The sequence below is a fragment of the Gopherus flavomarginatus genome, chromosome 6 (genome assembly GCF_025201925.1).
Source record: "Gopherus flavomarginatus isolate rGopFla2 chromosome 6, rGopFla2.mat.asm, whole genome shotgun sequence".
In the NCBI taxonomy this organism is placed as follows: domain Eukaryota; kingdom Metazoa; phylum Chordata; order Testudines; family Testudinidae; genus Gopherus; species Gopherus flavomarginatus.
This window is the reverse complement of record NC_066622.1, coordinates 54,434,051-54,448,374: the sequence shown is the minus strand read 5'-3', so window position 1 is coordinate 54,448,374 and position 14,324 is coordinate 54,434,051. Positions and strand designations below refer to the sequence as shown.

Here is a 14,324-nt window from a genome sequence, read left to right as displayed (position 1 = left end):
AGACAAGATGGAGATGATGCAGCTGCGCTTTATATTCCTTTTGCCATGTGGCTTGTACTTCCTGTGTCCCAAACACAAGCTTCACAGCACATGGCATGGAAAAGCTTTGGAGGTTTCATTACACAGGCAAACCCCGGCATGTCTTGCTGACTCAATAGGTGTATCCCCTTGGTTTTCATTGTACAGCTGATGACCCTCAATGGGCCATCAAACATGCTAGGCAATGTTGATGCCAATATGTCTGGGGGTGTCACCCAGAAAAACTGCACAAGTCTGGAAATACAGATATACCTTACATATCTGTAACTCACAATACAAAGGTGATAGAAACATAGAAACAAAATTATCATACTTGGCAAATCATAACATTTTCACTGACACTTTACATGGCATACCTAGCATGATTCATTGCAATTTTATCAGATTATATTATTTTATTATTAATACCAAAGTGTCTCACAATTTCATGCAGTCTCACACTTGCTAAACTAGTGAATTCCCAGGACCAGTTCCCCAGGTCCTTGAAGATGTCAAACATTGTGCTTAGGAGGGATTGAATTACCCACATATCTGCTGGGAACACACACACAGACACTGTGTCAATCTGTACCCCTGTGTTCACTCATCTAGAAAATTATGATCAATTTTGTACCCAGTATGGCTTGTGAGGTATCATTAGAAAACGCATAACCTACTGAATATTATCATTCTGTTAAAATGTGTAGTTACACTGTATGTAAAATTGTGAGATTTTACAGTATGATATTACTGAAAAAGTTACAGTTCTGGGGAACACCCACAGACCAGTTCCTCAGAGACAGCAAGGCAAACAGCTGGTCAAACAGCCATTCTCCTGCAGGGGGAAGGTGTGAAGACATTAAGGGCTGGTCTACACTACGGGGGGAAATCGATCTTAGATACGCAAATTCATCTACGTGAATAACGTAACTGAAGTCGAATATCTAAGATTGGATTACTCACCCATCCTCACTGCGCGGGATCGATGTCCCCAGCTCCCCCTGTAAAATCAGCAACTCTGTTGGGGTTGGTGTTGTTCCGGAATCGATATAAGCGCGCTGAGGGATCGATATATGGCGTCTAGATGAGACGCCATATATCGATCCCCGAGCAATCGATTTTAACCCACCAATACAGTGGGTAGTCTAGATGTAGCCTTACATTCCATCACAGGGACCTATTGAGGCTGTTCTGGAAAACGACCACAGGATTAATATTTGAATCAGCTCAGCCTGAGGTTCTTTTCTTGGTTAAAAGCACGCAGGGGGCGACAGCTATTGGAATACTGTTCCCGAGCTAAAAATCACACAAGCCTTTTACACCTTAAAACCAAAAACAATGACACATACGTTGCACGTTAATTTCCTTATTTGGAATATATTGCAAAATATGATGCAGGTCAAAAGCAAGCTGAACAATCAGTTTTCCATATTTGGCCTTTCCTGTTATTTTTATTACACCTTTTGATATGGGAGCAAGTCTCTCCATGTCTCAAGAAATGTCACTACCATCCTAGGCCATTTTCACATGCTGGGGTGCAATCCAGATCAGCGAGGATTGGTGTCATCTGTAATCCTGGGTGAGATTCAGTGTTCTGCTGCTGGAGCTCCCCTGTCTGGATACTCCCAGCCAGCGTTCAAGGACGCACTGAGTGTCTGTATGATAAGTAACCCTGCACTGGCAGCTCTGACTCCAGCTGCCTGCTTGTTACACCCCAAGCACATTCTGGTTTGGGTAGAGAAGGCTCAGGATTTGAGAGAAGGCTGGGGGTAGGAAGCTTCTGTTCATTATGCTGGACCTAACTCCAGTTTTACTTGAGTAAAGAGGAGATATTTGACATTGTGTGATACTGCTCCTTTGCTCTGTTCCTAAAGTGTTCTGCAGCAGAGGAGGGTCTCTGGTAGTATGTATGTTACTGGCCTATTGGGGTGATGCTGAAACAGGACAGGGTACAGATGGCATTGTGGGGGTGGCATGAACCTTCACTCTTCATTTCCCCTTCCAAGAACAGAAGGGACAGGAATCCTTACCCAGCAAGACCATCGTCTCATAGTTCCCCTGCATGACATCTCTGTAGAGGGCTCTCTGAGTGGGGTCCAGCAGAGTCCCCTCTTCCCTGGAGAAATACACAGACACCTCCTCGAAGGTCACCGGCCCCTGAAAGAGCAGGAGTCCAATACTCAGTACCTGCTGACCCACTCACAACCCCACTATTTACGAAACAGCAGCACCAGGGAAATGGAAGCTCCGGGAGGCACATGTTAACAGAGTCCCACCCCACCTTGCTTACAGTAGCCAGGAGGCATCAGAGGGTAGAAAGAGAGAACCTTTGTGTCTCCCATCTGACAGACAGAAGCAGGGTCTTTACATTTATCACATAGCTACTAGCCAGAGCTTAATATAGGAGATGGGGCTGTCTCTGGATCCTGATAGTGGCTCCCTGGTAGGAATCCAAGCACTCTCCAAAGAAAATATATGGAAGAAAGGGGAAGTCAATCATAAAGAATAGAAGTTAGAAGGTCAGAATTGTAGTGCCCATTAACAAAGGTTTAGAGAAAATAGAGCCTATCAAACTAACGGGATATCCTTATTGGATGAGATCAAAAGTCTGGTTGCAGCTAATAGTATTGATGTAATATACCTAAACTTCCGTAAGGGACATGACTTGATTAGCAGAATATTTTTACTAAAAAGAACTAGAATGATACAAAATAAACACGGCATACATTAAATAGATTAAAAACTCTGATAGTAAATGGGGAACCATGATCGAGTGGATTTCTTTCTAGAAGGTTCCTGCAGGGATTTTTTCTTGGCCCTGTGCTATTTAACATTCTTATCCATGACTTAGAAGAGAGTACAAAATCATCACTGATAAAGTTTACAGTTGCCACAAAGATTGGGGTTGGTGGTAATTAATGAAATGTCAGTAGATTCAGGCTCCATCACTGAGAGTCTGGGAAGTTGTCCCAGCCCTGGCTGGAGGGTTATTTCCTGTTCCACAAAGAGGGGAAGTTCCATTCCCAACTCCTGTGCCTTGAAATTAGGACCTATCTGACACTACACCCCCATATTCATCATAGTGGTATGATTATAATATGATTAGGACATAATTATGATCTATTTTGTAGAAGATGCATCATGTGTGGTGTCACTGGAAAAGTTCTGATTTGCTGAATATGATTATCCTATTTGTGTGCACATATCATGTTCGTATCTGAAGTTATGGATATTGACTCTGGATCTGTATTTCAAATGTGCTTACTCTGGGTAACACCCACAATGAGCCTTTCAGGTACAACAATGAAGAAGCCAGACAGTGCTGATGGCTCAACAAAGACAATGGACTGTGGAAGAGCTTAGCCTTCCTGTGAATGTTTCAGCCAGCCTATGAGTCATGGCTACTATGACTCAGTAGGGCCTGTGACCAGACCACATGACACAAAACTCCATTTTAGTACCTGTATTCTTCCACAAACTGGACTAGGAACTGAGTTTGGAACAAAAGGTTCCCACCATATCGAAAAGCTACATAAGGTGGGGTGTGACATCATCTCTTGGCCTCATTCTCCACACAAGAGAACTTCTGGAAACACCTGAAAAACAAAAACGGATGTGGGGGAAGTGCTGCTCCCAGGATCAAGAGATTTCTAGCTTGTGTATGGAAACTTGGGGGACTGCTTGTACCATCAGTCAGGGTGAGAAATTGCTAATTCAAATTCTATCCATCTAGTATGTTAGGCTTAGTCTGAGTTTTGGTTATTTGCTAAATAATCTGCTTTGATCTGTTTGTTATCACTTATAATCACTTAATCTATCTTTCTGCAGTTAATAAACTTGTTTGATGCTTTATCTTAACCAGCGTATTTTGAGTGAAGTGTCTGGGGAAAATCTCAGCTTGTTGTGCACATCTGTCCCATATCGAGGGGAAGGGGAACTACATTAATGAGCTTGCATTGTAGAGATCCCTGTGCACTATAAGATGGTATCATTCTGGATTTATACTACAGCAAGTGTGCAAGGTTGGGGAGTGGGAAATTGGCTCTTGTCTTCTATCTGTCCTTGAGTGGCTTAGGTAACGCACTCAGATAGCTTAGTTGGCTGCATGGCGCCACCTGCTGTTGTGTTGGGTGATAACAGGCCCTGGAGAGGCTGGCGAAATCTCCAGCAAAGCAGTGTGAGAAGGGCCAGCCCAGCGTGAGCGTTAGAGGACACAGCAGTTCCCAGAAGCTCCACAAACTGCGTCCTGGGGGTGACAACCCATCACGCCCTACACTACACAAGTCTCAGCAGGTTTGTCACATGCTGTCCCCTCCCTTTCTCCACCCGAGAAATTTCCTGCTTCCCACCACCTCTAGCAATTCCCACCCTCTTATGCATTTACTGCTCCTCAACCTCCAAGCAGAGCCCGCCACCCTGATAATCTCTTACCTGAGACAGCTCCATTGCTGCTATTTCCTTGCCCCTGGGAGGACGAGATGATCTGCAGCGAAACATGGATGCTATTCTCTGGCCTGCCGGGGTGAAAAGGGCAAGGTGTGAGAATTCAGACTAGGCTTTTGTCCATTCCCCAAGCCGATTCCCCCCAGCTTTTCCCCTGCTAATGCACATTCTAGGTTCTAGCACACTGTGAAGCACAGAGTGACCTTATTCCAGTACAGGCCTAGCCCCCTCCCACCAGGGTGTAACCCTCTGACACATGGGGAAACCCTCCCAGTAACAGTCTCTCTCTTACACGTATCAAGTTTGCTGACAACACCAGCTGGGAGGGGTTGTAAGTGCTTTGGAGGATTGGATTAAAGTTCAAAATGATCTGGACAAACGGGAGAAATGATCTGAAGTAAATAGGATCAAATTCAGTAGAGACAAGTGCAAAGTACTCCACGTTGGAAGGAACAGTCGGAGGCTAGAGAAGAGCAGAAACAAAGGAGTCACTTTGGGGGATTCTCCCTGTCATTGTCCCCAAGGCAGCTGTCTCAGGTTTACAAAGGTGTTTCATGTTCCAGCCTTTATACAGTCTCTCCTGGGAGTGCCCCTTTCATGGACTGGGCCTAGTTTTAGTTTTTGGTAGTTAACAATCTTGGTTTATTGTTCATCTAACCAGTATGTGTGGATTGAAGTGTGTTGGAAACTCTGTTTGGGATAACAAGCTGGTACATGTCATTTTCCGCTGATGAAATGACAGACTTCATATGAGTTTGGGTCGTTCAGTAGCGTGCTGGACAGTGCAAGATGCACATTTCTGGGGGAAAGTTGGGCACTTGAGAATTTGCTGGTTTTCTCCTGAGGTGTAATTCATGAGTGGCTGTCTAGCAGCACTCAATACTGTGTAGCAGGGAGCGAGTTAAATGCTGGAGACTGTGTGTTAATTGGCCAAGAGGGGCTGTTCTCGCGGGAAAACAGTGGAAAAGGCACCCCATGCTGGAGGACTGAGGGGACAGCTATTTAACAGTCCAGATTGTACTCTGGGTAACATCACAGACACTCATTATGACAGAGCCTCTTACAACACAGAGAAAGTAAATCCATGTCCCAGAAATCGAAGACTCCAGACAGAGGGCAAGTGTCCCTGGCACTGCTTCTTGCTGACAGAGAGGTTCAGAGACAGTGCGAGAATCCTGGGGAAGCTGGGAACAGGAAGCATGGGCTGGCGGGGTTCGGTGGAGAAAGGGAACAGGAAGGGCAGGGATATTACGGAATCCAGGATCACAGCAGTACTAGATGACAGGATAGCACATAGTGCAGCCCATTGGAAAACACAATCCCAACTATACATACAAAATGATGGGGTCTAAATTAGTTGTTTCCACTCAAGAGATGGATCTTGGAGTCACTGTGGATAGTTCTCTGAAAACATCCACTCAATGTGCAGCAGCAGTGAAAAAAAGTGAACAATGTAGGAAATAATTAAGAAAGTGATAGATATGACAGAATATCTCATAGATCATATTTGTAAAAACAGCAAATAAATCCATGATACACCCACATCTTGAATACTGCATGCACTTGTCACCCCATCTCAAAAATAGATATATTGGAATTGGAAAAGGTTCAGAAAAGGGCAACAAAAATGATTAGGGGTATGGGACAGTTATGCCAGACCTAACCCCCAGTTTCACTTGAGCAAACAGGAGATATTTGACACTGTGCAATACGGCTCCTGTGCTCTGTTCCCAAAGTGTTCTGCAGCAGAGGAGGGTCTCTGATATTATGTGTGTCACTGGCCTATTGGGGTGATGCTGAAACAGGACAGGGTACAGATGGCATTGTGGGGGTGGCGTGAACCTTCACTCTTCATTTCCCCTTCCAAGAACAGAAGGGACAGGAACCCTTACCCAGCGAGGTCACAGTCTCATAGTTCTCCTGCATGACATCCCAGTAGAGGGCTCTCTGAGTGGGGTCCAGCAGAGCCCACTCTTCCCTGGTGAAATACATAACCATCTCCTTGAAGGTCACCAGCCCCTGAAAGAGTAAGAGTCCAACACTAAGGAGTTGCTGCCCCACTCACAGCCCCACTATTTGTGGCAGAGAGGAGTGAATCAAATGGAAGCTCTGGGTGGATCATAGTCAGGAGAGTCCCACCTCGACCTGGCTCAGAGTATCCAGCAAATGCCAGGGTGAGGGGATGAAGAGAGAGCCCCTTATCTCTCCCAGCATATCCATCACCCCCCTACTAGCCACTGACTGATAGAGGAGATGGAGCCCCTAGCAGGGTCCAGGGAGAGCTCGCTGGTAGGATGCCCAACACCCTCCTCATTGTGAGGAGCGGGATATGAAGGGAGCGGCAGCTCCAATAAGCCTGATTCATGGGTGTCCCCTTTATATCTCACAGCAGCTGATGGTTAATGAGGTCAGGCTCCAGCACTAGGAGTCTGGTCAGTTTGACTAGCTCCATGTAGGTGGGTTATTTTCTCTCTTCACAAATTAGGGCATTTCCACCTCCAAACCTCCTGGGTCTGTTCCTAGAATCTAGGCCACTTAGTAAATAACTCCCAGCAGGTCTGCCACACCCTGGCCTCCTCCTTTCCCCACGCTGTGAATTTCCTGCCCCGCTCCAACCTCCAAACCAGACTCTGCAAACCTTCCCAACTCTGGTGTATTTGCTCTCCCTTTCCTCCAGCAGGAACCCACCAGCAACCCCCCGATAATCTCCACCTGGACTGACTCCACTGCAGCCATTTCTCTTCCCTGTCCCACGCCAGGCTGGGATGAGCTGGAGCAAAACGTTCTGCAGCCTGTCTGGGGGAGAAGGGCAGTTGTGGGCGTTTCACAGCCGGTTTTAGTTAATTTCACATCACAATTCCCCCAGGCCCTTTCCCTGCAGACAGACACCCTAGATTCTGTCATGCTGGGAAATGCTCAATCTGTTTCTTACAATTTAGACCTGGCCCCTCCTGCCAGGCTAAGTCCACAGACACATTTTTAACCTCCCTTCTCTCTCCCCTCACCCCTTCTCTGAACACAAGGCTAGAAAAGAGCAGAACCAAAGGAGTCACAGTGGGGGATTCCCTCAGACACTGACCCCACGGCAGCCACACCCCAGCAGGGGGAATATGGAGTCAGGAACTGGCTTTTGCTCTGTCTGTTCCTTGTTTGCAAAGTGTTTCTGCCCCAGGATGCAGCAATACATGTGTCTGGGTGGACTAGAGAGCTGGAAATCTCTCCCCCACATTCATTTCTCCCACTACCCCTTTCAGTCTCTCCTTCCTCTGTCCACTCTCCCTGCCCCTCTGGCTGGGACAGTCCCATTCCTGGGGGCTTTGCTCTCCCATGGCTGGATTTCCTCCTGGCAACCGCTAATGGGAGGAGAAATGAGGTGGTGTTGTTTGTGCAGAGTCACTTTCTTGCCAGACCCTAGGACATTCCCTGAGGTCTTTCAGTTACCTGGAGACTCTGGCTCAGAATTTAGTAGTAACAGGGCCCAGGACTGCCCTAGGGGGCTAGGACCAGCTGCAGAAAGTCATCCCTTGGGCCGGGCAGAGAAAAAGCTTTAATTAAGGTCACTTCCCAGCACAGAGCCCCACTGGGGGAACAGCAGCTGCCAAGCCTGGTCTCCCAGATCACAATGGAGGCTGCAGCATCTGACCCAGGAAGCTGAACCCCAATATCCTGAGCAGAGAGGGACAGAGTGTTTCAGCAGCTTCCCTCCTTTAGCTCTCTGGGGAGAGCAGCTAATGGGAGCCCCTCCTCACAGGGAGAATGGCTGATCTCATTTGACCCACTGTCCATCTGGAATCACTCCTTGTCTTTAAATACAGTGACTCTGGATTAACAACGGTCTCAATGACACCGGATTTCAGAAAGAATGAGTTCAGAACGCTGTGGAAAAGACCATCGTGTGGCAGTGCTGACTCCCTTCCCACCTCCCTCACCCCCGCAGATCTAGGACAAGGACTGAGGGGAAAAAATTTCCAAACGGAACCGAAAGTTCCTGCAGTTTTCAAAAGAGGAGAAAAGTAAATTCTGTGATTTCACACTAATAGTGTTTGCTAAGTGGACAGAAAGTTATCATAGTGACAGGGCACGTGACTGGGGAATGGACTTGGTGACCTAGTGACTAGGAGCCAGAACTCTGGTACAAGTTGACCAGAGAGAAGGATCATGGTTAGCAGCAGCCCCCAGACACCCCCTAGTACCCAGAGCCCAGACCCCCCAGCCAGGGGCCCCAGACACCCCCCAGCCGGGATCTCATCAGATATTCCCTGGGACGGAGCCCCCAGAGTCCCTGGCCAGGGACCCCAGATACCCCTCAAAGCCCCACCGGCCAGAGAACCCCCACCACACCATGATTGCCAGGTTGGGAATCCCAAAGGGTTCCCCCCACCAAGAGCCCCCAGCAGCCAGGGACCCCCTCAAGGGACCACCCCCCCCACTGGGAACTCAGTCCCTCACTGCCTGCCTAGGAACTTCCCCACCCTCCAGAACGATCTACCCTGACATTTGCCTGGGACCCCCTCCTCTGCCCAGTGTGACCGCCTGATGCTTTACAGTGCGACTATCACTCTGCTTCCCTGGCATGCCCTCACCTAGTGCCAGGGGTCCCCTCCCCCAGCTCTGTGCACTGGGCATGCCAAAAAAATCAGGAACCAGCAGGGGAAGTACAGACAGAGCCCCTGGCACAGAACCAGGCTCCCTCTAACCCTCTGTCCCGCCTCCCCAAGAGACACCCACCCCCACTGTTCTGCAGCCACCAGGCCCCCAGCGATATCCACCTCCAGGACCCATAGCTTCAGGGATGGGCACATCAGAACCACCACCCCCGAAAACCCCAAACCTCCACAACCCACCAACCTGACTAGGGTACCCCCTGCCCAGCCACCCAGAGGCCTCCCCCTACCACAATGCCCCTTCAGCTGCAATCTCCCCACACAGACACCTTCCCTGCCCCTGCAAGTGTTACCTCACAGAGTGTGAGAAGTGGCTAGAAAGTTAACACCACCTCCTGCTGGCCAGTCACACAGGCAGAGGGAGCCTGGGGAGTGCTTCTTTAACAGGAGAATGGAAGGCCTGGAGGGCAAGAAAGATCCACGGGCTGTCAGTAGCAAATAATGGCCTCCATGGATCCACCCCAGAGGCGGCTGCATCTTAGCACATTGGGAAACAACCCATCATATTCAATTAGAAATAAAACAACTAGAGAGAAGTGGGGCAAATGTTTGAGGTATTTTATATCAATCTTTGAGACACGCAGAGAGAACCCTGTCACAAAGGACATTTGATAACATGAGAGAAAACCACCAAGATCGGAGGGGATTTGATGTTGCTATTAAATAACTAGTGGAAAAGGGGGACTGTTGGACTGGATTTTATATGACTGTCCAATACATAAACAGAATGTGATGGTCCCCCCCGGCCACGGGGCAACCATTCACGTGAGCAGCTCAGAGCCCTTTGAGGAGCTGATTTAAGGGCGGGGTGGGGAGCTGGAAGGATCCCTGGACAATGGAAGGGGGCCGCAGGGGAATTGGGAAATGGGGTCTGGGCAGTCTCCATGGGGGATGTGCTACTCCCTTCCCTTCCCTGCCCTGGCAGAGAACGGGAACCTCATCCCATCCCACTCCAGTGGGAGCCATGTTCTGGGGAATGACCCAGGGCAACAATTTCCCACCCAAACAAGGACAAATCGCTGCAGATAAAATAGGTGGGAAAATCCACATCCCATCGGAGAGATTTTAAATTGACATTGGAGAAGTATGGAGAGAAAAGGGAAAATCAGAGGCAATTAGAGAGCTGATCATTGGGGGGGGGGAGGAGAATCTCCCTGGATTTTACAGCCACGTGTGATAATGAGAGAGAAAAGGGGAAATCTTGAGAGAATGTGTGTGTGGGAGGAAGTGGCAAAAACAGGGACAGGATCCAGTTAACTCACCTCCCTCCCAACCGGGAATGTCCTGGCTACACAGAGACAGATCTATCCCCCCACCCCAGTGACCTCCCCCCCTGCGACTCCGGCTTCTCCTCCCCCCTCGACACCTCCGCCCTCACACCAAAGGGGGGGCTCTGCCAGCGCCTCCGCCTGAGCTCAACTCCTGCTCCTCCCCCCAGCCCGGATTGTGCCTTTTAGCCCCCCCCGAAACCTGCCTCCAGCTGCCTGACCCCGCCCCCCCGCCCATCAATTTCCTGCTCTGCGCCCGCCCCTCCCACACTCCCTGTTACTTCCCCGCCCCGCTCCAGCCCCGCCCCCAGCGCCCGGCGGAACGTTACGGTTGGTCCGGGGAGGGGGAAGGGCAGCGGCTTCAGCGGCTGTTACTGGGTATGCGCAGTGCCCGGGAGTAGCACATTGCTATGGGGTGGGATTTAATACACCGCCCCCCCGCCCCGCGGTCCGCCCCTCCCCCACACATGACGGCCGGGCCCCGGCTTTCCCATCCCAGCGTGGCGGGCGGGCGGATCCTCCTGCAGCTCCATTGGGGCCGAGGCGCCATCAAGGCTTCTCCCAGGCTCCCTGGGGCAGAGTCACTTTCCTGCCCCCAGCGCCTCTCATTCCCCGGGTGCTCCGGGTCACAATGTCCCACCGCCCTTCCCTCGCCTGCAGCTCCGGCTTCTCCCCTCCCGCCCCCGCCAGCCACACCAAGGGGAACCCCCGGGCCCCAGTCTCTGTCCACACCTGGATCCCAGCGGGGCCTGGGGCAGATCTTGGCTGCAGCTGAGAACAGCGGCTCCGCTCCGGATCGGGCAGCTCCAGCGCTGCTGGCAGCACGTGGAGAACCAGGAAGTTGCTGTTCAGCCTGGGCTCCACCTCACAATGTGCCAGAGCCCCGCCCCCAGGACCTGCCCCGGCCCCGGGCTGTGCCAGAGCACCACCCCCAGGAACTGCCCCGCCCCTGAGCTGAGCCAGAGCCCCGCCCCCAGGAGCTGCCCTGCCCATGGGCTGTGCCAGAGCCCCGCCCCCAGCAGCTGCCCCTCCCCCGGGCTGTGCCAGAGCCCCATCCCCAGGAGCTGCCCTGCCCATGGGCTGTGCCGGAGCCGCGCCCCGAGGAGCTGCCCCGACCCCGAGCTGAGCCTTAGCCCCGCCCCCAGGAGCTGACCGCACCTGGGATGTGTCAGAGCCCCGCCCCCTGGAATTTACCCATGGTGGGTCTCTGAGCTTTGTTCTCCTGCCGCCTTCTTCCCAGCACCGCCTGCTCCCTTCCTGTGTCTGTAAACACTCCCCCTCCCCCGGCGCCCGCTTCAGTGCTCGCTGACGCTGACTCCAGTGGCTGAAGTTGCCTCCAACTCTGCTTCACCTGGAGTGGGAGAGACAAAGAGAGGAGATGGTCCCAGGGTGTGAAACCAGAATCAGGGGGCAAGGAAAGAAGGACTGTTTGGAAAGGTGGGCTTTTTGTGCGGGGGGGGGTGAGCCAGAGGGATTCAGAAGAAGTTGGGAAGCAGAGGCTCAGGGAAATTGAGGGGAACCTCCTGAGTGTCTCAGTGTTGCCCAGAGTTTGTACAGCACCTTGCATAATATGGGGTCTGATCTCAGTCATGGTCTGTGCAGCACCTGGGAGCCCTGATGTCTGTTTCCTGATCACAGGCTCTGGGAATGGAGATAGGGAAACCTCGGCATCTGAAGGTTAATGCAGCCCTGTGTGCAACCCCTGCTAGGGTGATCCGACAGCAAATGTGAAAAATTGGGATGGAGGTGGGGTTAATAGGCACCTATATAAGAAAAAGACCCCAAAATCGGGACATCTAGTCATGCTAGTCCCTGCTGTTCTCATAAGGGGTCGGCTTAGAGAGGGTTTGGCTACACTTGCAGCTGTCCAGCGCTGGGAGTTAAAGCTGTCTTCCTACAGCTGTTTAGGGAAAGCGCTGCAGTGTGGACACACTGACAGCTACCAGCACTCTGTCATGGTCACATTTGCAGCGCTGTTGGGAGTGGTGCATTATGGGCATTCTATCCCAGCATTCAAGTGGCTGCAATGTGCTTTACAAAAGAGGAGGGTGGGAAGGAGTGTGACACGGAGCGTGGGGGAGACAGAGCGAGTGGATTTTTGGAGCTGACACTGTGTCAGCTCCCTGCCTGGCAAGTTCAAGCCTCCTCCCCCACCCCTCTCTCATTCACTAAATGCAAATAGCCGCCTTTGTTTTTTTCCTCACAGACCAGATAAGCCGCTGATCCAAAAGAGACCCCCCCCACCGTGCCCACCCGGCTGCTTCTCTCCTCAAGCAAACACCAGCTGTGGGTGTTCCAAAGGGATCCCCCTGCCTCTGCTCATTCACTGCAAACAGTAACTGTGTTTGGTTTTTAGATAAGCAGCTCCGGGAGCCTTGAGCTCACAACAAAACAAACAGAGGCATCACAACAAAACAAAGAGCGTTATCTCTACTTAAAAGCATTATGGGAAGGTTCCGGAGGTCAGTGACAGCGTAGTAAGATTAATCACTGTTTACACTGGCACCCCAGCGCTGCATCACCAGCTCTGTTCTCTTTATTCCTCTCGTCGAGGTGGAGCACATGCAGCACTGTAGCCAGGGAGATACAGCGCTGTATGTGCCTTGCCAGTGTGGACGGGGAGTAAGTTACAGCGCTGTAAAGCCACCACCTGCACTGTAACTCTCCAGTGTAGCCAGGCCTGAGTTGTAGTAATAATAGCAGCCAAGAATCCGGTGGCACCTTATAGACTAACAGACGTATTGGAGCATGAGCTGTCATTGTTGAATACCCACTTCGTCAGATGCAACAATAGTCCCATATGGGCTAGTGGTCAGGATTCCTGGTTTTCACCCAGGTGGCCTGGGTTCAACTTCTGGTGTGGGAAGAGTGCAGAGCTTTTGCCCAGAGTGGAGGCAGAAAATGAAAGGAACAGGAAGGGATCCTGCCAGCAGTGGAGTTAGACAGTGTAGGGAGGGGACCCCAGAAGTGGGGGTGGGGCAGTGGTTTGGGGGGAGATGAGGGAAGGATCCCAGCAGTGCGGGAAGTTGACAACCTGGAGAGCACAGGCCTGGAATGGGGACCTGGAAGAGTGAATGTGTCCCTCTAAACCCATCAACTGCAGACTAGGCAGGCTTGGAAGAATTGTGTATTTGTTGGTAAATGTCAATTTCTGTGTAAACACACAACCCAATGGCAAAATATTTCCATCAATAATCATCAAAATTGACAGATGGGCAAAGTAAGAAACATGCTGCTTTAGAACTTATCATGTTATAGGAGCAGCAGTGATCTGTATGCTCTCTATATCCGGTATGCTCAAAAGGTCTGTTAAACTCCCCCAGCTTGTGTCCTTTCCCTCTTTGAATGCCTGTGAAGTGGCTTTCCCACTCTCCTTTGTACCTCCAGTGAATGCCCTTCACCCGACCCATCTGGCCAGTGCTTTGCTGTGTTACATTCTATTGCACCTCAGGGAGACTGATCTTCATCGCACCGTCCATCGCTGCGCTGTGGGACACTTACCTTAAAGGATCCTGACATCTCCACTGCCAGGCTTGTCCTGGGAGCGTGAGTATGAGTGTGACACCCTCCCCCATCCCTTCTTTTGAGCTTAGCTATCAAGCTAATAAATGTGCTGCTTTCTGCCAAACTCTTGGGGGGGGGAGGGGCATTATTAGTCCTCTCTAAGCCTACTAACTGACCCAATTTTGGGTAACACAAGCAACATTATTTGATCTGTTATTGTACCAAAGGGGGAGATGGTTGTCTATAAAGGAGGGTGAAAACTAAATGCCTCTGATGAGAATGGGATTTGAACCCATGCAGGCAGAGCATAATGGGGTAGCAGTCCATCACCTTAACCACTCGGTCACCTCATCTGAGCTGTCAAAAAACGGACAGGAGGAGAAATCTAAGGCCGACAGAGATAGGGACACGAAGGAGTTTTTTAAAG

At 50.6% G+C, this 14,324-nt stretch overlaps 1 protein-coding gene across 1 annotated transcript in view; it reads right to left on the bottom strand.

Moving 5' to 3' along the window:
- Positions 1-1,915: 1,915 nt before the first annotated feature.
- LOC127053669 (zinc finger protein 707-like) overlaps positions 1,916-14,324 on the bottom strand; it is a 551,605-nt gene continuing 539,196 nt past the window's right edge. Inside the window, exon 3 of the mRNA XM_050958757.1 lies at positions 1,916-2,175. Within this exon, the coding sequence (XP_050814714.1) occupies positions 2,008-2,175 (168 nt within the window). The 3' untranslated portion in view covers positions 1,916-2,007. The remainder of the gene's footprint in view (positions 2,176-14,324) is intronic.